Here is a 27087-nt window from a genome sequence, read left to right on the forward strand (position 1 = left end):
TTCCAGACTGCACGATCCCTTTATAGCCCTCTTGTTAGGCCTTTAAATTACAAATTCTTGCCTGGACTGGGGGTAGCAGGTGATCTCATCTTGTGGGAGACTCTTTGATATCAGGTTGCACTGCTTTGACTGTGGTTGTTGTTTGGGCAGCAGCTTCTACACTTTAAACAAATTCACCAGGCAATGTGCATGTTTCATGTGAAAAGCCATCTTCCTTTATCAAGGGAAACCATCATACTTGTGTGCATGTGTAAGCACATGTTTCCATAATTATCTCATGTAAGACCAAAGGCATCAGGAAACATAAGTGTACCCTAACAATGCTCGTTCAGGTTATATTGTTCATTTTAAAACAGTTTTATGCTTCTTACATCCTTACATGTTAACATTTGTATATAAAAATGGATCCCTATGGTTCAAAATGATACTGAATTATGTCACTGTCGGTTGACTTCTTTGGCATTCCTATGTGAGTGTGCAGCACAGGATGCTCTGTTTCCAGGCTCAAATCCACTTATACTGTGACATTCTCCACTAATGCTTTTGTAATTCACATAAAAGTACACTTCTATTCTTTCAAACTTGTTCAGTTCATGATATAATTGGCTTTAGACAGGATTATCTACAACTCATGAAATAACAGGACGGTTCGAACAAAGTTGATGGTCGTGTATTGGCATAGACTTCAATGAATGGGTGGTCATTTTCCTTGCAACTCACAAAGTCCATTGTTAGTTTTCATCTGCGATATCTGAGTAAGCCACTGAAGTTACTGTTGTACGTCTGTAGCCCAAGGCAAAACTTTGGTGAAATTTTGGTGAAAGTTAAAGTTTTGCCTTCGGTGAGCCACAGACGCGAACTCTTGATTGACTTTCAGAATGAACACAAGCTGATGGTTCCAGCACCAGATATGCAACGTTGCAATTGAAATAAATATCTTTGTTTAACAGGTCGATTTATTGTTATGAAAGAGCATCCATTTTTAGCTCACCTGGGCTTTAGTCAGGTGAGCTTATGCGATCAAGCAGTGTCTGGAGGTGAGTCAGTCAGTCAGTCTGTCCACTTCAGTCATTATCGCTTGAACCAACATACGATTTTGACTAAACTTGGCCACAAGCTTCATATCTGATGCCTAACGAAGGTATATTGACCGCATCAAAATCTGCGCTCATCAATGGGGTCTACGGTGGATGGGGGGTTTGACCCCCCCCATCCAAAAAGCATTAAAAAAATCAGGGTCTCAGGGGGGTTTTAGTGACTTTTGCTTCTGATCCAGATGAGCTTAAGGAAGCGTGGTCCTATTCTTATTTTTTAGAAGCTCGAGTGCTGGGTGGCATTTAACATTTCAGCATGTGAATCTTGAATTCACAATCTCTACGCAGCACCAGCACAGAATGGTCCAAGCAGCTTGTAACTAATTTGCACCAGAATGTTCCAGAAACAAATGCTATACATCAATACTTACTGGAACCTTTATGGTGAGGTACAATGTTATAATCTATCTTGAATAGATTATAACATATACTTATCAAGCACTGTTACAATATCTTGAAGATGGAATGAACTGCCAAATAAAGCGTTTAAATTGGGAGCCCGCACATCTTTTAAGGCAACATCTTCCAGATTCTACTTGATAGAAATCATTATTCAAGTATTCCTGAGTGATAATTTTTCATACCTCGATGTAATGACACCTGCTTTGTCGATTACACTGGGCTGCATTTGAAATATTTTTTTCAGAGGTCGAGGTTTTCTCAACGGTTCTTGTATGTTTTTGCACATTTTCTGTCAATGTAAGTCTGATTTTGAATTAAAAAAATGCTAATTAAAAAAACAAAAATTTTGATTTTTTTTTCCTTAAAATTGAGATAGCATAAAAACTTGACCTGATTGAGCGAAATTAGATACATTTCTGAATTCAGCATGCAAAAAACATATAAGATCCGTTGAGAAAACCGAGACCTCTGAAATGACGCAGACCAGTGTTATCAATAACAAGAATAAGAAGAATTGTGTTGTGGAAATGCAGGATTAGAAGACATGTTCCCTTTTGTGGAACGTTTCTGTTTGTTCAGTTTGGCGATGGTATGAGGGGTACTCATGATGTTTTATGAACAAGATACTAATAGCCCAAGAAAATCCAACGTTTTTAATTTTTCATCATATAAATATACATATAATGTCGATTTAATAAGGAAAATATATTTCCTTACAAATTTTATTTCTACTTGCGTATTTAATTTCCTTTTTTATACGGTGTTTATTGGACTATTGCAGGTATCTCTTTCCAAAAAAAACACTCGAATGCCTCATTTTATTGTTTCATTTTTTCTCCCCATCAAAACACCATTTGGTGATTTGTAAAGTCACTGAATGTAAACTGCTGGCTTTTATGAGGAACTGGTTGGAAAACTGCAGAGAAAATTTACGTGGCTCAACATCAACTGTCCATACGAAATGAAAATTCTGTTTGGACAAAATAGTGCACCAGTCACCTGGTTGTCAAGTCAGGTCAGGTACGGGAATATGTGCCGGAGCAGCGCGTCGCTGCGTCCACTTTCCACCGGTACTCCAGGGGCCTCCGTCTGGCCATCCCCCAGGCAGATGCCTGGCCCATCCCCATATCCTTGAGATGCTGATCAACCTGTTGCAACCACGAGGCATGTGGTTAGCCGATTGGCCTCCTCCACTCGTGAGGCTCCCTCGCTGAGAGAATCTGGTGAGCAGGGTCAGCATCAGGAAAATGAGCCACATGTCCATACAATCGCAGCTGATGCTCATGGACTATGCAGGTAAGAAATCTCCTTTGAGGCTCTCTCAGGAACCGCTCGTTGGACGTAAAGTCTGACCAGCGATAGCCAAGGATTCTCCAAAGAGACCTGGCACCAAAGGAATTAAGTCTCCGTCTCAGATCCCTCAGAAATAAGACTCACATGCGTAGAGCAATACTGGAAGCACCAAGGACCTGAAGACTCGGACTTTCGTCCTCCTGCACAGGTACCGGCAGTGCCACACCCCATGACCCAGTGAGTCCATGACTCCCCAGGCCCGACGCAGACATCTATTGACTTCTGGCTCACAGCCAGCAGAGACATGAATATCACTGCCAACATCAGTGAATCTTTCCGTGACCTCAACATCCCCACCCGCAAATGGGTACAGACAAGATAGCAGCATCCAAGATGTCATTAAAAGCCTGGATCTTAGTTTTGACCCAGGGAACCCATAATCCCAGCAGATCTGACTCCTCGTTCAGAACCTCGAGGGCCCCCAAAAGGATATCGAGAGTCTCCGCAAAGATGACTGCATCGTCTGCAAAATAAATGTCAGAGATCCTGGCATTCCCAAATTATGCACCGCAGCTTGATCTCTCCGACATCCTCCCCAGAATCCAGTCCATACAAGCACTGAAAAGTGTGGGAGTCAGTACACACCCCCTGACGAACTCCAGCAGCAACTGGAAATAAGACTGTGATGGTATCACCACATCTCACAGCACTCTCAGTGCCAGAGTATAGTTCAGGCATCAGATGGATCAGTTTTGGTGGCACCCCACAAAGACCAAGAATCCTCCAGAGGGCATCGCGATTCACTGAATCAAACGCTTTGCAGAGATCAACAAATTCAACATAGACTGCAAGCAGCTCCTGCTGAAACTCTCGTCTGCGTTCAGTGAGGAACCAACGAGTAAGGATATGGTCAATCATTGATCTCTTTGGTGTAAAGCCTGACTGCTCTGGGCGCTGGTGTTCAAGCAGATGGTGGTAAATCCCATCAAGAATTATCCGAGCAAAGACCTTGCCTGGCACTGAGAGCAGCGTCACCCCTTAGTTGTGGTCGACAGGTCTATATTTGCGGTAAACACACATCATGCATATCTATGATCTGTGACAAGCCAATTGGCAGCCTTAAAAGCCAGAAATCTATTATACTTCAACATGGAAAGTGAAAGCAGCCAATGTGTGTTAGTACAAGATCTTATCAAATAACTCGATGCTCGACGTCTCGGTCAGAGCTGTGCCTTTCCGAAGAGATTCAAAAAATTGATAAGGGATTGTAGACATCATTTTAACCGTACCAATATCATCAGCCATTCGTTTTTGAGAGGGGGTCTTCTTCTGTTAAGTGTGTCAAGTCTGGAGATCATCTCTGACAACTGACAGGAATGATTTGTGTGCATCATCCATGGATGGTCTCAGTGTCGCAACCATTATTGCAAAATGAGCTATGCACCTGTGGAGGACAAGGGGACAATGATCACATCATCCAAAATCCATGTCTGTGTGCGATGTAGCAGATGCAGATGGTCAAGATGAAGAAGAGCTCTTCAACTTCTTGACAAATATAGAAAATATTCGATCTTGAATTGCTGACTATTTATTGTGAACATATTTGCTGCATTTAACAGTGCAAGTCTGCTACATTCAAGCATGTGCTTTATGCCATGTGACAATGACAGTATACGTAGTACATGCGACGTTACAGTGTGTTCATCGGAAAGCTGATTTTTGCAATGTAAAAGTAATTGTTTGTTGAGATTTCTTTCATTAGTAAGCATATCTAATTAAGTAACTCGCACGGAAATCTGCATGAGACAAGCATCACCATTTGAGCAGTCCATCCATCCATCCATCCATCCATCGGAACCATACTCTGTGCAGAGCGTTGATGCTGCCTAAGCAGTCTCCTCAGCTATTGGACACAATCCTGGACAGGTCACCACTCCGACATAGGATACCAGCAAGCTGGCTCTCATTTTGCCAACCTTGGAAGGATGACAGGCAGAGGCAACCCCACCTGGTAATAATTCAACAGCCGAGTGGGATTTGAACTCAGGATCCCAAGCCCACCACCCTAACCATTAAGCCAACACCAGGCATATTTGAGCAGTACTTCCGGTTCCGGGTTTGGAGCGTCGAGAGGTCTCCTTCGGGGCCCTCTGCTGACGTTCTCAAAGTTGTTTCCGGTCATTATTTGTCCCGTTTTAACTGTTTAATTTTCTCACCTACATGTTACTGTGTGTTCCTAGTTCGGTTTTGTTTCAAAAATCGTGCTATTCTGTGAGTTTTTGTCGACATTGTCTTACCGGGTGTTTGATGCCGAGGCTTTGGCCTAGGCTTGAGGCCTACCGGTTCCCCTGGTGTTCGATCGTTTTTTTGTTTTTTCTCCCCATTACCTTCAATTTCTATCCTCCCCACTTTCCTAATGTCCCCCATTTTCCCAGCTAATCTCTCTATTTCTTAGCTTAAATCAAAAAAAACAAAAAACGCTAACCTTCTCCCGATTCTGCTTCTTCTTCTTCATCACCTCTTCTTCTATCTCTTCTTCCTCTTCTTCTTCCTCCTCCTCTTCTTCTGCCTCGATTTTTTTTCTACAACACTTCCATGACCTAATCTGTTGAAAACTCTCTCAAACATTAATAATAATAACAAAAACTATCTTATAATGCTTCATCTTCCTCTCTCACACATGTGGTACTCTTTACTGTTTCATAATGCACTACTCTTCTGCTATTTTAACAGACTGCTCTCATTTCGACCTCTCCATTCCTTGCCTCAAAAAATCCAACTGTTACAGCGTTTCTTCTCTCCATTCTCTGAATTCGCCTTGATTGCATCCATCAAGAATTGTGTTAAATCTCATCTCTGACCTAAAACTTTAAAAAACCCCAGTTTGCTATGAATGCTCGCTTTCCATCAACCATTCTTCTTTTCCAACTTCAGTGCCAACTCACCCCTCTCACCCCTCACTCTCACTCTCAAAGCAACCATCCCACTCTTCTCCCTCCAAGCCTCCCTCTCACCTCTCTCAAAAATTCCCCCTCACCTTTCTCCCACCTCTCACCCCCTCACTCATCCTTTTCAATGTTTCCCCCTCTCATCCACTAATCTGCCTTCTTCCACTGCCCTCTCACCTCCATCTCTTCACTCCACCTCCTAAAATCCTCAACTGCCTTCTTCCCCCTCTCTTGTCCCCCATCTCCCCCAGCACCACAGAGCCTTTTCTCCTCCTCATTCGGCCCCCTCCCCTCGCTATTCTCCAATACCCCACACTCTTTCAACAACCCTCCTTACCTCCCACCCTCCTCCCTTGTCCTACCCCCCCTCCCCCTCCACCCCCAGCACCCAAAGCCTCCTCCCCTACCTCTTCATTAAAAGTGTGGACCTCAAATATCCGGGGCCTTCACTCAAACCTTTCAGATCTTTCCATACAGGTTGCCACTGACAAACCAGACATAATCTGCCTAAGAGAAACTTTCCTCCCCCAAGACGTGTCTGACTCCCAAGTATCTCTCCCCGGTTACTCCCTCCTCCGGTATGACAGACCTGAGCCTCGTCCTGGTGGAGGTGTTGCTCTCTTCATCAAAGACTATTCCTCACTCTCCATGCACTGCTCTCACTCCCCCACACCCCCAGGAATACCTCTGGATACGGCTTCCCCTCCACTCCCACTTCATGTTTATATGTGTACTGTGCCGTCCACCAAACAGTGATGACTCCATTTTCACCTCACTATCCAAAACCATGGACCAACTTCTATCTTCTCATCCAAACTCTCTCTTCCTCATATGTGGTGACTTCAGTTGTCATCATGCCAGTTGGCTCGGTGTGGGTACCTGTCTCACCTGTCATGGCACTTCAGAAAAAGCTTTCTGCGACTTATTGGGACTGACTCAATCGGTCAATTTCCCGACCCGAATCTCAACCAATGGTACTCTATCTCTTCTGGATCTGATTTTGACAAATTTCGTTGAAAATATCTGCTGTTCTTCCTCCGCACCAATCGGTTCTTCTGACCACGTGCTTGTCAAAGTGGATATCTCTCTGGCTGTTATCAGAGAACCACCTCACCGCCGTCGAGTCTGGCATTTCACTCAAGCCGACTGGCAGGGTCTCCAAGCAGCCATCAAACTCATAGACTGGTCTCCAATCACTACTTTCTCAAACATCAACTCATCCTGGGAATTCTTTCAAAGAAACTTGCTCCCCCTCATGCACAGATTTATCCCCTCTCGTGTTCAGTTGTCCTACCCTTCCTCCCGCCCTTCGTTTACTGAAGTTTGTGGCAAGGCAGTTGTCCTGAAACAACTTGCCTTTGCCTCATGGAAAGCAAACCCAACTGAGGGCAATCTCAGTTCCTTCCACAAAGCTCGGAACAAGTGTGTATCTACCCTCAGGAGAGCCAGAAAACAATATCTTTCTCATCTCAAGTCTGAACTCTCAAACCTCTCTCCCTCCTCAAAATCCTGGTGGCGTTTAATCAAATCTGTTTCTGGTGTATGTTCCCCCTCCATCCCCTCCCTTCCCTCAAATGACCGCACTGCTGATTCCACACGTGAAAAAGCTGAATGCCTAAACTCGGTGTTTGCAGCTAAATCTTGTGTCCTAAAACCATCACTTTCTCTACCCACCTTACCCAGTCGCACCCAACTGTCCCTGGACTCTGTGTCCTTTTCTCCTGACAAGGTGGAGAGCTTGCTTTCAAACCTCGACTCATATTCTGCAACCAGTCCAGACGGCATCAGCCCACGTGTCCTCAAAGCCTGCTCTTCTGCTCTTGCTCACACTTTCTCTGTTATATTCACCTTCTCATGTGCTCAAGGTCATCTGTCATCTGCTTGGAAATCTGCAAGCATCACTGCCCTGCATAAAAAGGTGCAAAAACAGATCCCTGAAACTACAGACCAATCAGCCTTCTCCCAATCATCAGCAAGGTTATGGAATCCATCATCGCTTCAGACATGAAATCCTTCCTCTTCTCCAATGGCTTGATTTCCGATCATCAATTTGGTTTCAGACCAGGTCACTCTACCCTGGATATGCTGCTTCTGCTCCCCAATCAATGGATGGAGGTCCTCAATGCCAGACAGAAAATCCGAGCCATATCTCGTGCTTTTGACACAGTCTGGCTCCCTGCCCTACTCACCAAACTCTCTTCCCATGGTATCCAAGGCCATCTCCACTCATGGCTCGCAGACTTCCTCTCCTGTCGCAGTCAACGTGTGGCCCTAAATGGAGTTCTTTCATCCCCTCCTCCTGTCCAGGCTGGAGTTCCTCAAGGTAGCATTCTGGGCCCTGTTCTTTTTCTGGTTTTCATCAATGATCTCTCCGACTCTCTGGAAAATCCTCCATATCTCTTTGCTGATGACTCCACCCTCTGCCGCACCATCTGTCATCCCTCAGACCGGCAAGCAGCAACTTCTTCGCTCACTGCAGATCTGGGTAAAATCACAAACTGGTCCAACACGTGGAACATGTCTTTAAATCCAGACAAATCTCACACTCTCACTCTGTCTCTTTGAAAGGACCCTTTAGAACCCCCCCCCCCCCATCCACTTTCTCAACAATCCTCTGGAAGAAGTCCTTTCTTTCAAGCTTCTGGGTCTCACTATCTGCCATGACCTTTCCTGGGAAAGTCACATTTCAAACCTCACCTCCAAAGCCAGTCGCCCACTGGGAATCCTCCATCATGCAAAGTCCTTCCTCGGCCCTCCTGAGCTCCTGACCACTTACAAAGCTTTTGTCCATAGCCTGATGGAATACTGCTCTCCTCTCTGGGCTGGTGCTCCTGCCTCCCACCTTTCTCGGCTTCACGCTGTAGAAACCAGGGCATTTAGGATTATCGGCATCTCCCGCAATGATGATGAGTCTTTGGGCCTCTCACTCAATCACCGCAGGTTGGTCGGTGGTCTTTCTGTCTTCTACCGTCTCCTCTCCAGCCTTGCCCCCCCTGTTCTCTCTGCGATTTGTCCCCACCACATTTCCACAGGGTGCTCAAGGTCCGCCAACAACCCCCTTCTGGTAAAACTACCAAAATCACGAATCACTGCTCACCTTCACTCTTTCATTCCTCTTTTTTCCCGTCTTTGGAATAAACTTCCTCACTCTATGCTTTCCCATTCTTCCCTCCAGGCTTTCAAAACAGCTGTTCACCACCTCCTCTTATCATCCCCCAACCCAAATCCTCGATCTTTTCTACCCCTGATAATCCACCCAAGCCCACTTCCTGCAATTGCCCTGCTTTCCTTCCTGAAAGTCCCTGTAATGTCAATCTTCTATTCCCCATGTTCCCCGTCCCATCCCTCTCCCTTCCACAGATCTCCTGTGTCTGTTCCCCACTGTTTTGTCCCTCCCACTCCCGTCCCTCTTGTCTCATGCCCCTTGCTGTGCGTTGTGTGTTAGCTCTCATACGAGCCTCGACAAGGTATACAAAAAAAAAGTACAAGTTCAGATATACCTTATTGTTACATAGCCGTTAAAATTATGGCCAAGTCGTGCTGTGATTCGGACACGTGGAATTTATCCTTCGATTGCTAGAGGAACAACGGAGTTTGAAAGTTAATGTCCACCTCTGTTTTCAATTTGTTTAATGTTCTGCCTTTCTGTATTTATACATCCCATAGATTAAATGATAACTCGCACCCTGGTGTTGGCTCAGTGGTTAGGGTGGCAGCTTGGGATCCTAGGGTCCTGAGTTCAAGCTCTGTCGGCCGCTGAATTAATACACCAGGGGGTTGACTCAGCCTGTCATCCTTCCGCGGTCGGCGAAATGAGTTCCAGTTCCAGTGTGTGTACTGGTAGAGTGGTGCTGCATCAGCGACACAGTTGCGCTTCAATAAATGATAGCTACCCTGGCAGCTAAGCTGCCATACGACCACCACCATAACTCGCAGCGCTAGTTGAAACTTGGCATTTTGCTTTTTTTGGTTTTGATCTGAAAACATTTTCATGACATACTTTTTTTCATATTGGTTTGAAATTCATTGAAATGTGCAATGAGTTGATGGGTGGTTTTTAATATTGCATTTAAACATTTCATTGTAGCCTGAATAGAGCCACCCCAGCAGTACTAAGCCGACGGTAATGAGAAAATGTCAAGGGAAGTCACTGGGGATAGTTTCAGCTTGGGGCTGTAAGCTGCTCTCCAAACTTGTTAGGATGCACTCATTCCAAAGTTTTAATTTTTTTTTCATGGGAGGAGTATTTCACTTAATTAACGGCTAAATAATAAATGTGAGTTTCATGGTCAGGAAATAGATGGGTAGCCTGGACGTTGAGTGAGACTTTATCATGCTGCAAATGACCACAAAATGTCTCGCCCTTCAGGACACTGCATCTGCTTTTGTTTTGGTGGTCGCATGACAGCTTAGCTGCCGGGTTAGCTATCATTTCTTGAAGCGCGACTGGGTCGCTGATGCAGTGCCCCTCTACCAGTACACACACTGGAACTGGTACCCATTTCACCAACCTCAGAAGGATGACAGGCTGAGTCAACCCCCTGGTGTATTAATTCAGCGGCTGACGGGGCTTGAACTCAGGACCCTAGGATCCCAAGCCGCCACCCTAACCACTGAGCCAACACCAGGCTACTGCTTTTGTTTTGATAAGCAAGGGATACTTGTGGCTTTGAGTACATAACCCTGGAAATAATACAAGATTGGAAAAGCCTCTTTGTAGTTCTTGAATATGAGGAGTTGATCTTGATAAAAATACAAAGAGCATTTTCCTTTTATGCCTGCACTACTCCTCTTGTGTCTGCCCTTCTGTAAGTTCTATGCCAACTTATTGTGTTCCTCGCAGTGTGCTCCATGTGAACTTGATGCTTCTCGGCTTCCGGCCATTACTGTGGAGCCAGACATTGGTGAGGTAGAGAGTGGTGAGCTGCGTTGGCCAGCTGAAGAAGCTGCTCCACCACACCCTGCCATTGTGGTGGAACCGGAGCTGGCAGATGCAGAGAGTGGAGAGCTTCGTTGGCCTCCACCACCTCCAGCTTCATGTGAGCCTGGAGATGGTGCGGCTGCCATAAGTGAAGGAGCTCATTGCGGTGTGTACAGCATAACTTGCCTTTACTTTTGTATTAAGTGACATGAGTAGTGTCAAAAGGGAGGCGTTTTATGCTGTAATGTCTCTCATTTCTCAAAGTCGCAATATTCGCTAGCTTCCACTCACTCATATTTCTCCTTTTCAAACTGGGACACATTACTGCGTCAAACGCCTCCCTTTTGACACGACTCCCCCCTGCCGGGGACTGGGCTTCACCCCTTTCACATAGTCATTTCCTTAATAAAATTGAGTAGTCATATAGAGATCCGACAAATATTTGTGTTTTATTTTCAGGAATAACTTAATTTATTCATCAATTAAAAATAATGTAGCGGTATCCTGTTAAAACCCCCAACCCCATTTTTTTAATTAATACTTGTACTTTAAACCCATAAAGTAATGTATTTATTCCATCACTCATTATATATCTTTTATCATCAAATGCTGTTAGAGCTTTCTTACTAACAGTCTCTGAGAATATTTCATGTTTACAATTTCTCATAAGATTCATCTCTCAAAACGTCCTTTCTCTTCGATATACATTCAAGGTTATGTTGAAAGTTTATGGTCTCTTTTCATTCACTCTTCTTTAGGCCTTTTAGTTTTTATCCCCCGCCGCGTGGCGGAAGGGGGATATTGTTGTCACCCGGGTCGTCCGTCCATCGTCCTTCCGTCCGGCTGGCTGGGCGTCAACATTTATCGCTTTGAGTGCGATAACTCATAAACTGTTTGCCATATCAATTTGAAATTTGGGTCACACATGTACCACCTGAAAAGGAAGAACCCTATTGATTTTGGGTGTGACGGATCCAAGATGGCCGACTGGGGCGGCCATCTTGAAGAAAATGTTTTTTGTAATAAATGGAAAAATGCTTATCTGATTTCAATTATTTTTCAATGGTGGGGGATTCCCCATCTCTGATGGTATATTTCACATTTGAATTCATTTAACCCTCTCATTAAGTCTTTATAAGCATATGCCTTTGATCTAACACCTACAAATTCACTTAGTTTCTTTGCACCTAATTCATCTTTAAATTTATGTACCAACAACCTTTTTATTCTTATTCGAAAAGAGTGGGTTATTAGGATCATAATTACTTGTATCATAAATATCTTCATCTTTCATATTCTTATAAATATCATCTGTAGTTATCTCGAGGATGAAGCTATCTGAATCCATATATAGCAATACAATATTCTCACCATATCTTTTCGTTAGATTATTATAAAAGTAATCAGACATTAAATACTTTGAAAGGTCTAAAACAGATGTTCCCACATAAATCGGTTTATCCATCTTTACACTCTCTTTATTCAAATGAACAGCACAAAAATTGTCTGTAAATATTTCTCCTTTTTTAAAGCTTGGTTTATTTATAAATTTCGAAACCTGCTCCCAAGTTGTAGCAAGTCTTACATTTTGTCTATTCCTTATATTTTCCATTGTTTTACCAAATACAGAATTATTTATCAACTTGTAAAAGTCCTTAAAATCATTATTAGCCTTTGTTCTCATCCTCGTATTAAAATCAATATATTTACCTAACCAATGAATGACTAAACTTTATTGCTTTATGTACCTTTTTAAGTTGTAGTCCTGTGTCTATAAATTGCTTTAGATGTCTTTGATGTAAAACATACTTCTCTTTATCAAACAATGTTGTTAGTAATTTAGTTGTAGGAAGATATTTATACTCATTTGAAGAACGAAAGAAATGTTGTTGATAACCACCGAATAGCTCTTGATTGGGGATCTCTTTTTCAGCTCCATAAGGAAGGTGTTTATGTTTGTTCTGAAGTTTTCTAGGATAGTTTAAATATACTTCAAAATAATACTGATAATACCGTTTATCTAAATCTTCTTGACTTGTGGAGATTATATAATCTAAGATGGATTTGTACTTGTATTCTTTCACCCATTTAAAATTACCGTAGGGTTGAGATTCAGACATTGCCCAGCCATACAAGTTATAAGCATCAAAGTATATTAAGTAAGATGTGGGCTTATCAGGTGAGAAGTCTGGAGGATATTTATTATTTGGGGTTATACAAAAAGGGATATGTTTGATGTGTGGCTCTAAAAAGAGTAAATTCCTCTCCAAACAAAAATGAGGGGGAGATGTGCAAAAGTTTTTTTCTCAGGAAGTACATTTATAACAACTGGAATACCAGGGGAATTACATCCACCAGGGTATTCTTTCTGAAGCCCAGGAACCACCTTGGATAAAAGATTAGACGCGAACAATCCTACACCTTGGTCTAAACCTAAAAACAGAGTTGTTGAAGTGTGTATGAAGCATGATATTGATTATGGAAATAGCACGACATTGGTAGAAAAACACGAAGTGGATTGAGAAATGTTGTATAATTTGTCTTTGATACAAAAATCCAACCTTGAGAGAAAAAGTTGATAGGTTCATCATGAAGAAGATGATCAATACTAAATTGAAACTTGGGCTTGGAAATTCAAAAAGATTATCGGCTCGAATGATGTCATTAAGATTGAAGAGCAATTAGCAGATGGATTACATAAACCAATAATCACAAAGTTTAATAGAAGGAAGATTTATTCCAAATAAGTTGATTATATCCTGTCTGCTGACTTGATTGAACTCAATAATGATAAGGGGTTCAAGTCTGCTTTAACTGTTATTGATTTGAGGAGTAGATATGCATGGGTTGTCCCTTTGAAAAACAAAAGAGGTTATTCTCTTATGTTAGCCTTCCAACAGATATTTACTAAAAGCAAGAGAAAACCAAAATACTGTGGACTGATGAGGGTACAGAGTTCAACAACAAAACATTTATGGATTTTCTGAAAAATAACGCCATTGCATTATACAGCACCTTTAATGAAGGAAAAGCGGTTGTAATTGAGCCTTTTAATCGCACTTTAAAAGAGAGACTATAATTTTATTTTAAAAATTCATTCAACTCGGTTCTCAACAATGGTTATCTTTAATTCAGGACATTATAGATAAGTACAACGATATAATTCATACCTCAACAAAATCCAAGACATCAGAAACATTTCCAAAATTAGAATATGAAAAAGTTTAATCTGAGAAAGCCTAAGTTCAAAGTTGGTGATATCTTAAGAATATACAGGTGGAAATCTCATTTTGAAAAAGGTTATACAAAGCGATGGACAAATAAACTTTTAAAAATTGTTGATGTAATAGATACAAGTAGGGTGAATATACTGATTCTGGCTCACTTTTCCCCATGTAAATGAATGGGGGATTTTCAGCAATTCATTTTTTTTCCCCCTAAAAAGTAAACCCCCTTTTTATCCCAAGGTATATTTATTTGTCTCCCCTTTTAACCTCGGGACACTTTTTTTTCAAATAACCAATGCAATAAGATAAAGATTTGTTCAAGGAGTAAAGTAGTAATGTGATTTGTTAAAGGTGATTCTAAAGAAATATCTGAAACATGTAAGCCTCGGGACACTCTTTTTCAAATAACCAATGCATATTGTTGAGCTCACTCATTGAACCTATAAAGATTTGTTCATTCTCAAATTCCTTCAATAGTGTAATTTTCTTTGCACAATTATCCCCATCTAAAATATTTTAAAACAAAACATTTGAATCTTTATATTTTTAAAGATACCCCTTTTGTGCCATTACAAAATGATAAACTTCTCTTAATGCTCTTGTTTGACCACCTCCTGAGCCACATATCATTTTGAGATTATAATAAATTGTTTTTTCATTGTTCAATTGATAACCATCAAAGTTTTCAGTCCATTTAAGGATATTTATTTTTTTCTTTACATCCTCTAACTTACTAGTTTTTAAATTGATTCGCTTATTTGTTTTAGTTATTTTTTCAATAAGACTTATTTGATATTTTTCACATTCATTATGCTTTCCATTTATATACCAAGACTGAGATTTTCTCCACTCTTTAGTTTGATTAATACTTGGTTTGATCATTTATATATTGTGAAAAAATGCGGCGGTAGCCCTTAAAAAACCCTCATCCATCTTCCCATCGTTAAAACACAATCTATTCTATACACTCTATCATACAATATCCATATGGAACACAATCTATTCCATTATCTAAAATAAATCTCTTATCATCAAAGGCTCCTAATGCCTTTTTATTGACTTCTTCACTATATATCTTATGTTTATAACTTCTTATTGTATTCATTTTCCTATATTCTTCTTTCTTATTCATCAAACAATTGTAATAATTTCTAAAAGTTATTGATTTCTTTATTACATATTTCTTTATTCCCTTTAACCTTTTATCAATCTGATCACCATACTTATAAGCATATGAGTAGGGTGAATATACTGGTTCTAGCTCACTTTTCCCCATGTAAATGAATGGGGGATTTTCAGCGATTCCCTTTTTTTTCCCCTAAAAATAAACCCCCTTTTTATCCGTTTTTCCCTGCTGTGCAGGGGTTTGGCTTTTTGTGAGGCAATGTTTTATGGTCGGATGCCCTTCCTGGACGCCTCTTACAACACAGGGATATGGTACACCTATTCTAACCGGGGCATACACCGGGACCAGTATACTGGTACTCATTTCGCCGACCTCGGAAGGATGACAGGCTGAGTCAACCCCCTGGTGTTAATTCAGCAGCTGAGCGGGATTCGAACTCGGGACACTGGGATCCCAAGCCGCCACCCTAACCACTAAGCCAACACCAGGCTTTGTATATATATAACCAGGCTATCCCAAGGTATATTTATTTGTCTCCCCTTTAACCTGGGGGTGAACAGCTCACTCATTGAACCTATAAAGATTTGTTCATTCTCAAATTCCTTCAATAGTTTAATTTTCTTTGCACAATAATCCCCATCTAAAACATTTGAATCTTTATATTTTTTAAGATACCCCTTTTGTGCCATTACGAAATGATAAACTTCTCTTAATGATCTCATCTGACCACCTCCTGAGCCACATATCATTTTGAGATTATAGTAAATTGTTTTTTCATTGTTCAATTGATAACCATCAAAGTTTTCAGTCCATTCAAGGATATTCATTTTTTTCTTTACATCCTCTAACTTACTACTTTTTAAATTGATTCGCTTATTTGTTTTATTTACCTTTGTTTTAGTTATTTTTTCAATAAGACTTATTTGATATTTTTCACATTCATTATGTTTTCCATTTATATACCAAGACTGAGATTTTCTCCACTCTTTAGTTTGATTAATACTTGGTTTAACCATTTATATATTGTGAAAAAGCAGCGGTAGCCCTTAAAAAACCCTAACCCATCTTCCCATCGTTAAACGCATAATCTATTTTATACACTCTATCATACAATATCCATATGGAACACAATCTATTCCATTATCTAAAATAAATCTCTTATCATCAAAGGCTCCTAATGCCTTTTTATTTACTTCTTCACTATATATGTTATGTTTATAACTTCTTATTGTATTCATTTTCCTGTATTCTTCTTTCTTATTCATCAAACAATTATAATAATTTCTAAAAGTTATTGATTTCTTTATTACATATTTCTTTATTCCCTTTAACCTCTTATCAATCTGATCACCATACTTATAAGCATATGCCTTTGCTCTCAATCCAATAAACTCACTCATTACTTTTCCACCCAACTCATCCTTAAACTTACCAATAACCTTTTCATTCTTTTTTTGAAAATAACTCGCTCTTCTTTCTAAAATTACTTGTATCATTTCCTCCAATATTTTTCTTCACATCTGTGTAAACATCATCAGTTTTTATATCTTGGATAAAACTATCAGTGTCCATATACAACAATGAAACATTTTCACCACACTCTTTCTTTAAGCCATTATACAAATAATCATACATCAATATCTTTGATAAATCAAGAACTGCTGTTCCAATATAAATTGGTTTATCCATTACAATACTTTCCTTTTCCATATGAATAGCAGAAAAGTTCTCTGAAAAAACCTCTTCTCTCTTAAAACTTGGTTTATTTATCAATGGAGAAGCTTCTTTCCAAGATGTTGAAAATCTAATGTTTTGCCTGTTTCTAACATTCTCCATTGTCTTTCCAAAGATAGCATTATTCACCAATTTATAGAATTCCCCTTCAAATTTTATTTTTGTATTTGTTCTCGTATCTGTATTGAATTTAACATACTTTTTCATCCAAGGACTTTGTTTAAATTTTAAAACTCGATGAATTTTAGCTACTCTCAATCCTTCTCTCAAAAACTGTTTTAAGCTTCTCTGATGCAAAACATATCCCTCTTTATCATGGAATGTTGTTAATAACTTTTCTGTTAATTTGCCTTTAATATTAAAACTTTTATGATAATCACTTAACCATTCTTTCTTGGGGGTTTCTTTCTCACATGCAAAAGGAAGGTCTTTATGCTTATTATGACGATCACTCGGGTACCTCAAATCAACTTCAAAATAATAATCTTCTTCTTCCTCATTCAATTCCTCTTAAGAAGAAATAACAATATTCATCAAAGCCTTTTCATAATCCTTTTCTTCCACCCACTCTAATTTACCATAAGGCAGAGATTGAGACATTGCCCATCCATACAAATTATTAGCATCGAAATACATCAAATAATTACCATCTTTTTCACTATCATGATTTGGAAGAGATTTATTATTTGCTTTAGCATATCTTTTTGAACATACTTGTGATATTCCTCCTCTCTTAGACTTCTCAATCATCAAAAGCATATCCACATCACTGATTAAATCTATATCTTGTTTTGTCATTTTCAACATTGCACTCCAAGCTAAACCAGGAGCTGTGAAATAGTGGGAAGGATCTAATCCATAACAATTTTTATTATGACAGAGTGATCTTAAAGCTTCAAGCACATCAGCTAACAATAAAACATCTGTTTTTAGATATAAATCATGATATTCTCCAAGGTTCTTTATCTTAAATATTTTCCAAATTTCTTGTGCGTGTTTATATTCCTTATCACTTATGTCTTCTTCATAAAGGTTATTATAGAAACTTTCTTTTGAAGGAAGTTGTGTTTCTTTAAATCTCATAAATGAATCCATATAATCATAAGGATAAATTCCCTTACTTGGAAGAATTTTCTCTTTACTTTGAATTTCATTCCTTGTTTGAATTTCCTCTTCAGTTTGAATTCCCTCTTTAATCAGAATTTCATCTTCAATCAGAATTTCCTCTTTAGTTAGAATTTCATTCATTGTTTGAATTTTCTTTATAATTAGAATTTCATCTTCAGTTAGAATTTCTTCATTAATTTTCTCATTAATTAGAATTTCCTCTTTACTTTGAATTCTCTCTTCGATCTGAATTTCCTCTTGAGTTAGAATTTCCTCTTTTGGAAAGAATGAATTAAGATTTGGAAAAGACCCTGTGGAGCTTAGATTTGATGCGAGGTAGGCTTGTGGTGTTCCCATAAACTTGTAAGAATCTAGAAACTGAATACGAGTTAAAGGTTTTGTGAATATCATTTTTGTAAATGAAATATACTTTTGACTTGTGTTTGTTATGGCAGAAATATTCCCTGGTGTTTTTGAAAGTTCATTTATAAATAGATGTGTATCATAGTTGGCGCTGTTGTGAAGAAAGACTGGAATAAAAGAAGGAAATTTATAATTAGGATTACAACAGGGAATGAGTGGGACCTCTATATTTACCAGTAATATGACAATGATCCCTAACTTTAGACTCCTCAATTTCCTCCTCACAAGTATGACAGATATTGTTCTTTCTAAATTCAAATTTTTCTTCTTCGGTTAATTTCATCGGTTCATTTGTTTCTTTAATTAATTTAGTTAGTCTTTTACAATCCTTTTCTAATCGTTTTACAAACTCTTGTGAAGCTTTTTTTCCACTATAATGTTCAAGTTTATCATACTTTTCTCCAACAGATGATTTGATATAATAACAGAAACCACAAGGAATATGTTTTTGAAATTTATTTGTATGTGATTCTTTTGGATTCGGAGAAGCAGTATTTATCTTTTTTAGGATACATTCAAAATCAGCATATATCACAAATGGGTGCATGATAGATTTATTATAATCTCCAAAATAAATCTTTTCACTAGGTTTAGGCATTGTAATTACAGTTGATTTATGATTACTACAATATTTTGAATGTTGTTCTTATCGTTCTTTTGTATGAAATGAATTAAGACATCGCTTCCAAGGATATATTTTGTTTGCAGTTCTGAATACCTGAGAAGAGATAAATCTTGATAAATTATTGATGTATGTATAACGTGAATTCTTTCCAACACTAAAATATAAAAGATCAATGTGTGTTTCTTCATTTTTATAGTTGTTTGAATTTTTTAATATTCGAACTCTGTTTGTATCCGTTCATCCATATACATTAATCGAAAGATTATTCTTTTTCTCAAATTTAGGAATATCTGTTAGTGGTATTGGGAATTTAAAATCTTTAATGTCCAAGGTATTCTCATATTTCATATATTGTTTTACTCTTTCTGAATTACAATTTGGTGGATGTAAGTGAGCAAGAACAGACCAGAGAAAACATTTATTATCATTGTTCTAAATATTAACAACTGCCCTCTTTAGTTTTATTTCTTTTGGTAATTCAATATAAGAAGAAGCTTTAAGAGGGTTTGATTTTAGAATGTGTATATCTAAAAAGATGATTTTTAAAATATGAAATCCACTTCCTTCCACTGTATTATCAACATCCTCCTCTTGTCTTGATAGTTCTTCATCAACCCCACGATTCAAAAAATCTTGAAATGATGTCACAAAATGAAGATCTGTTCTCATATAAGGAGTTTGTTCTTCATCTTGTCTTTTCATATTCATTTTCACTCCCATATAAAACTTTAAAGTTTTCATTTCTTTCAATGTTTTCTAATAACTTTTTCAACATAAGGTTTCACTATTTCAATTGATTCAGCTATTGATGATGGACCGGGTTCTCCAAATTGAAAAATCCTTATTTTTATATGCCCTTTAAATGCCTCATCAGTGTTTTCAATATAATAGTCTCCCTTTACTTTAAACTCAATTTTCTGGTGTTTTTGTGATTGAAGATGTCTATTATAACTACTCTTCAAAACATCCTTTGAGCAGATATCACAATGTTTTCTTTACAACTCAAGAGGAGATATTTGATGAAATAGATAAAATATATGTTTGTTGGTTTGAAGGTGTTTTTTTTTTTATAATATTTATATTCGTGACTACAAACATCGCAGTATGTTGTATTCACCATATTTATATAATAAAACTTTGCTTTAACTAAAATTTTCTTGATGAAAATTTCGTTTAATTTATAGGTGAATCTGTGCTTAAAACCATTTTGTCCTCCAACTTTTTTCACTTAATAAATACAATGTTTCAAGACACAAAAGACAAGTTTCAATCAATCTCTTCATTTGTAAAAGACACTGAGAAATATGTCAAGGATGTACAATTGAACAAAGATAAATATAACAACTATTGGATAAAAACAATTATGGTGGATAAGATGAGTTCTTCAGTTTCCTTCAGTGGAAGGGCTTTTAGTATTCCTGGTAGAACATCAATTAAAGTATCTCTAACAAAAGTTTCTCCTCTCCTTCTGGTAATATATTCAAAAGTAGAAAAAGCAATGAAACAAGAAAAAGTATCAAAAAACAAGAACCTCATGGATGAAGCTTTAGAAAGAAAAGATAAGACCATCTGTAATATGCAAGGAGAAATTTGTATTTTTTTCAACAACCCTCAAGATGTAAATCCTGATGAAATAAAGGATGTTACTATATCAGGTGAAATGACATTTCATTCATTAGTAGTTAAGGATCATTTTAAAATTACCTTTAATATAAAAAATATTGTTGTCGAATCTGGTAATGAAAAAAAGTATGTAGATATCAATGGTAATATTATTAAATATGAGTCAATATGCAACTGAAAGTACAGATGAATTTCAGTTTAAGTAAAGTTTTACTTGATAAATATGCAAGACTTCCCTGATTCTCCATATGACATATTTGAGAATTGTCCTGCGTGTGAAAGATGGCGATTAAACACAGACTCAAAAGCCTATAAACAATGTATATTCCGTGATTATCTTCTAATTAATGATAATAAAAAATTTAAAAAGGAAAATAATTCTTTTAGATTTACACCAAAAATGAATTACTTTACAAGATTGATTAGAGAAATGAATGTAAAGTATGAGGGTGATAACACACCTTTCCTTACAAGGGAAGAAACTGAGCGTATAAGAGAAATGTTCAAAGGTTTGTTGTTATATATTATTCATGGATGTGATTTTCAGGGAAATATCAACACAAGATATTGCATCAATAAAATAATGGATTATCTTGAAATTAAACCTGAACTTAGGATAAAATATAGTTTCTAAAAAAGCCAATAATAAATTAAATAACCTGTTTTCCAAATATACAAATGAATGATTTTTTACCCATTTGGGAAAATAAGATAAAATTTAACAATCATAAAAATCTTCCAAATTCATTAAGATGTCTCAGAGTTGGTTCAAGCGGATGTAGAAAAACCTGCTTACTTTTGAAGATGCTCCTGACTCCCAACTTTTTAGATTATGATAATTTAATAATTTTCACAAAGTCGAGTTTTCAACCAGAGTAGCAACTACTCTCAAAGGTTTTAATGCTGGTCTTCAAAAAGAAGACATAATCGGTTTATTTAAACTTCAAAAAAACCTAAATGATTACAACATTGGAGATATAATTCAACTATTTTGTGATACACAGAGATGTAAAAAGAAATCAAAACCGATAACTTGTATTCTTAGTGATAATACGGATGATATACCGTCTCCCCAAGATTTGGATAAATCAAAAAATAACCTCGTTATCTTTGATGATTGTGTTAATGAGAGAAACCAAACGGTAATGGACAGCTACTACACAAGAGGGAGACATTCTTCTTGTAATTGTATTTATCTTATTCAATCGTACTTTCAACTTCCTCGTCATTCCATCAGAAACAATGCTTATACTTTTATTTTATTCAAGTTAAATTCAATAGATAAAATAATTTTTGGAGAGATAATTGTTCTACATTATGTAGTAAAAAGGAATTTTGGGATTACATGAAGCACACAACTGAAAAATATAAATATATTGTTGTGAAACAAGATGAGATATTAAGGGATATATTTTTTGTTTTATAAACAATTACATATATAAATGACAACTATTATTATAAATCTTGTGGGTAAATCTGCTTCTGGGAAAAAAAAAAACTTTCATAAATCAAGGTTCTTGTGTTGTACAAATGAGAATATTGTAAATTTACTTAAAAAACACCTCGTGATACGCATTGTATCAACAACAACTAGAGCAATCAGACCTGGAGAAGTAAAAGGTGAAGATTATCACTATATTTCAGTGGAGGAACATATGCGATTGAGGAATGAAGGTCAAATATTTGAGGAGGTTTCTCTTGGTACAACAAAATATTCACATTGTAAGAGTGAGTTAAGGAAACTAAAATCTGGTGGTCTTAGTATATTAGAAACTAATCCAGAAGGAAAGAGACAAATTATTAAAGATCTGAGCGGAGTGAAGATTTTATCATTCGGTTTTGATGTTGATGAAGAAACTCAACACAAACGTATGAAAAGCAGAGATGCAAGTATTAGTGAAGAAGAAATTACAACTCGTATTCATGTTAATAAAGAATTTGATGAAATATTTAAAGAAAAGGATTTATTTGAACACATCCACTTGGATGATGAAGAAAAGGAAAATTTCCCTGTTGATCTTTACAATTCATTAAATGATATTTCCCAATAAATAAATGGATGCGAAAGAAAGAGCAAGAAGATTTAGGGAACATCAAGAGTTGGTTTCAAAAGTTGTAAAGCAACAGGAAGACATAAAGAAGAAACGCAGACAAAAACTAACGGGTGAAGAAGCATTTGAAAGAAAACAAGAGAAAATTTTTAAACCACTTTTAAAAACTTCCCAAGAAAAAATTATAGATGTTTCCACAGTTCCCACAGTTCCCACAATAAAATATACTCCTAGAAAGCTCCAAATGTTAAAAGATTTCAGTCAAATGACAGAGGAAGAATTAGAGCATAGAGGAGAATTAGAGTATGATGATGAAAGATTATTTCAACAACTGGAAGAGATGAATCGACCCCCTGATTATATTGTGAATGCTCTTCAAAACAATGAATATTCAGCGGATTCAAAAACCAAAGCAAGACTCATTCCAACAGAACAACCAGCAATATTTCATCTTGTTCAAGAAAAGGTATTGATATTTAATGATGAATTAAGGTTCTTGAGTTCTGCTCAACCTCCTGTCAAACTAACTCTGAGATTAATGTTTCTTCTCACAAAAGATGGAAGACAAGGTTCAACTGTGAGGGATGAATCAAAGTATATTGATAAACCATTGGATATGAAAAATAATGAGGATAAAGTATATATTGATCTGCTGAACTCTGTTGGTTATGGGGTTATTCTTTCTGGTAAAAGTAGGAAGAATGAGAAGGAGAAACACATTATTCAGGCTTTAAGTATCCTTGGTTCAGGTGTTAGTTTTCTTCCAAATGGCCCATCACAATTAGTTAACAGACTGTTATTGTTGTTAGGTAGTAAGAAGGCTGGAAATATCAATTGTTTTAATGAAGCATCAGCCATTTTAGACCAGTTGATGAACATGAAAATAATTAATAAATATCAATATAAAGACATTTTATCTCATATTAAATAAGATGAGAAGCACAATCCTTAGTTTCAATTTCACAACAAGTGACCACACATCTTCATTCCCATACCCACTACAACTTGACACAACAAAAGAATATGAGGCATCTTTATTGTCCATGGAAACTTATAATACCTTATTTAATATAACCGAGAAAAATGACAAGTTTAGTTGTAATCCGGGAAGTGGATACAAAACGATAAGTCTCACCCGGAGCATATGAGATTTATCAAATATCTTCCAAAATTGCTCGTCTTATGAAAGAACAGGGTGATGAACCAAAAAATATTGTTATAGACATTCAAAAACATACTTCAAAATCAACGATTAAATTTAAAAATAACTACAAGGTTGATTTCACAATTGATAATAATTCATTGAGAGAGTTATTGGGTTTCTCCTCATAAAAGATTGAAACTGCTGGGACGTTTTACAGTGATAATGTCATTCAAATATCCCCAGGAATAAATTCGGTGTTAATTCACTGTGATTTGATTGATGGTGCTTATAATGATGGAATAAAAACAAATACAATATTTTCATTCAGCACATACTCAACCCCAATTGGTTATAAATTCAATATGGAACCCAAAAATTTGGTTTATCTTCCTGTGTCAGGAAAAACCATACACAGAGTAAATTTTAGGATAACCGACCAAGATAATCGTATGATTTCTTTTCATGGAGAAGTTATATCCATCAGAATTCACCTACATGAAGTTTTCTAATAAATAAATACGATGGTTATTGTGAGGAAACACGAGTTGGGAAAATATAAAATAATTACAGGGGATGGGATGTTCCTTTCCCCATACTACAAGTGTGAAGGTATGTATCTTGGTAGAGGATACTATAAACCTAAGAGACAAAGGGGTGTTGGACATCAATTTAGAGGAGATGGAATAATTGATACTCCAATGGGTATTGGTTCAACTATTCTTAAACATAAAGACCTCATTGGTTCAACTGCTTCTGCTTTGGGAAATGTCGCAGGTGCTCTAAAGAGTATAAAAGATGCCCAAAAGGGATCTCATAAATTACAAGCAATAAAAGAAATTAAGAAATGCAAAACTCAGTTGTCTCCTCAAGAACGACAGAAAATAATTCGAATACTTGGATCAGGGTTTCAAAAGTTTTAACATCTTTTTTCCTCAATAAATACAAGTATGGAAGCAATTGATAGTATCTATGATTTGGATGATACCATTGTCATCTCAAACTCCACCAAAAAAGAAGATTACTTCAAGGTAAATGCAATAACTGGAACAGACTGGAATGCAAATGATACAAAAAGTTTTGAAATAAATAATCAACAAACCTATTTGAATCTATCCGAAAGTTTCTTGTTGTGTAAATTTAAATTCACAGAGCTGGGAATAACACAAACGCTACACTCGTAAATGATTTCTTCTGGAAAATGTTTGATAGTGTTCATTTGTACATTGGAACACAAGAAGTTAAAGCGGTTGATTATGTCTCTGCTGTATCTGAAATGATGAAATTTACACTCTATACATTCAGTAATAGAATGGGAAAGGGGTCTGTCGAAGGTTTTATTCCTAATATGTCAACGGGATCAACCACAGACCCTGGATATACTCAAAGGAAAGGAGCGTATAATAACGATACAAAAGCAGTTAATAGTTTTACTGTGGCAGTTCCTCTTAAAGGTGTATTTGGATTTTGTGATCATGATAAAGCTCTGTATGGTCTTAAAATTAGATTTCAACTCCAAAGGATTGATAATGAAAATAGATTGCTTTTTGGTGATTAGAATAAATTTGTAATTGAGGAAATGAGTTGGTATATTAGTGAATATACTCCGAATCTTAAAACAGAAGAGATGTTGAATAGAAGACTTAACTCAAAGAAACCACTCAGTGTATCATACCTCAAAAGAAGATGTCAACACGTTAAACTAAACCAAACCACTTACACGTGGAATTTGGGTGTTCTGGAAGGAAAGCCACGATATCTGTGGATCATTTTTAAAAAGCCAGATGGTGATACTGCGACTGATAAGAATATTGCATTGAGTGACAATGCTAAGGTGAAACAACTTCGCGTTTCTCTGGATGGAAAATTTCATCCACGAGATGGATTGGAAATTAATTGGGAAAAACAAATGATTTTGCTGAAGCATACAAGTCTTACCAAAAGGTGTGTGAAAGTAATGGAAATAAAGAACCCATTTTGGATATGACAGCATTTAAAAGTTTGTATACAATCTATGCGTTTGACCTGAGCGCTCAAAAGGAAACTATAAAGTCTAATCGAGTGGATACTTCCCTATACATTGAAAGAGGAGAGAGTGAAGAAGTTGATACATATTGTTTGCTTTTGGAAGAAACAGAATTGCAGATTAATACAGATAATTGTGTTATGATTAGTCTCACATAATTTTTTGTTAAATAAATGAGTGGCAAAGTACCAACTGGGGTATATGTTAATCAAATCAATCTTCATAAACTATCGTCTTGTGTTCAAAATCAAAAGCCTTGTACAATTAACGTCAATACAATTCAGAGAAAAGGAGCAGTAAGAATTGATGTTTTGCTCACAAGAGAACAGGTTAAAATCTTGAATGATACTGGCTCACTTAAAATTAAAATGACAAAACCAATGTTGAAAAAATATTCAATAAGAGAGACGAGTGGAGGATTTCTCCCATTTCTAATTCCTTTATTTGCTGGTTTAAGTGCGGTTGGAGCATTGACGGGTGGTATTTCAACAGCGGTGAAAACTGCCAACGAAAGGAAGGCTCAACTCCAGGCTCAAAAAGAATTGGAAAGACATAACAGAGTTGGAGAAACAAATTAGTGGAAGTGGTGTAATTGTAGATTTTGCTGAAAAACTTGAAGGTCTGCCTGATAAAGCGAGATTGTGAGTTGGAGATATGCTTTCTTCTATCGCACAAGCAGGTGTAAAATTAACGAAAAGGGGTAATGGATTATATCTTTCTAATAAATAAATGAGCATTGATGAGTGGTTTAAAGAATTTGGAAAGAATACAACATCAAATTTACAACTTGTCAAATATTGTAAGAAATTAAAAATTCATAATGTTGTTATTTGTATGAGAGATGAATTAACAAATGTGCCTAAACATACAAAGAATATTATTATGAACTTTAAGATAATAATGGGAATGGTTCTCATTGGGTTTGTATTTTTAATCGTCAAGACAAATATTATTTTGATAGTTTTGGTCTTCCACCACCTGTTGAAGTCATAAAATTCTTTCAGAATGGTGTTTATCAAACATTTCAAGTCCAAGAATTAAATTCCAAGTGTTGTGGTCATTTATGTCTATATATGTTATTTCAACTCAACAAAAATAAAAAATTTTATGACATTATTTTTAATCTAATATAAATGACTTATGTTGGTAAAGATGGTTCTATCTTTGGTGTATCCCAAGAACTGGATATTGATTTTTCAAATTATTACACAAAGGCCCAGGCTGAACGACATAAATATAATATAACCAAAAATATTAATATGAAAAATGCTTATAAATTAAAAAATTATCCAAGCCCGACTGACGCGAATGACTTGGTGAGATTAAGCGATTTATGACAATATATA

At 37.0% G+C, this 27087-nt stretch overlaps 1 protein-coding gene across 2 annotated transcripts in view; it reads left to right on the forward strand.

Moving 5' to 3' along the window:
* Window positions 1-27087, forward strand: part of LOC147023118 (uncharacterized) — a 111074-nt gene that overhangs the window by 61963 nt on the left and 22024 nt on the right. For both annotated transcript variants that reach the window (XM_085888213.1, XM_085888214.1), the window contains exon 4: window positions 10581-10824. In XM_085888213.1, the coding sequence (XP_085744339.1) occupies window positions 10581-10824 (244 nt within the window). The remainder of the gene's footprint in view (window positions 1-10580; window positions 10825-27087) is intronic.

This window comes from Eptatretus burgeri, chromosome 7 (assembly GCF_056783735.1).
Source record: "Eptatretus burgeri isolate ZD-2024b chromosome 7, Ebu_testis_v1, whole genome shotgun sequence".
Lineage (NCBI taxonomy): Eukaryota > Metazoa > Chordata > Myxini > Myxiniformes > Myxinidae > Eptatretus > Eptatretus burgeri.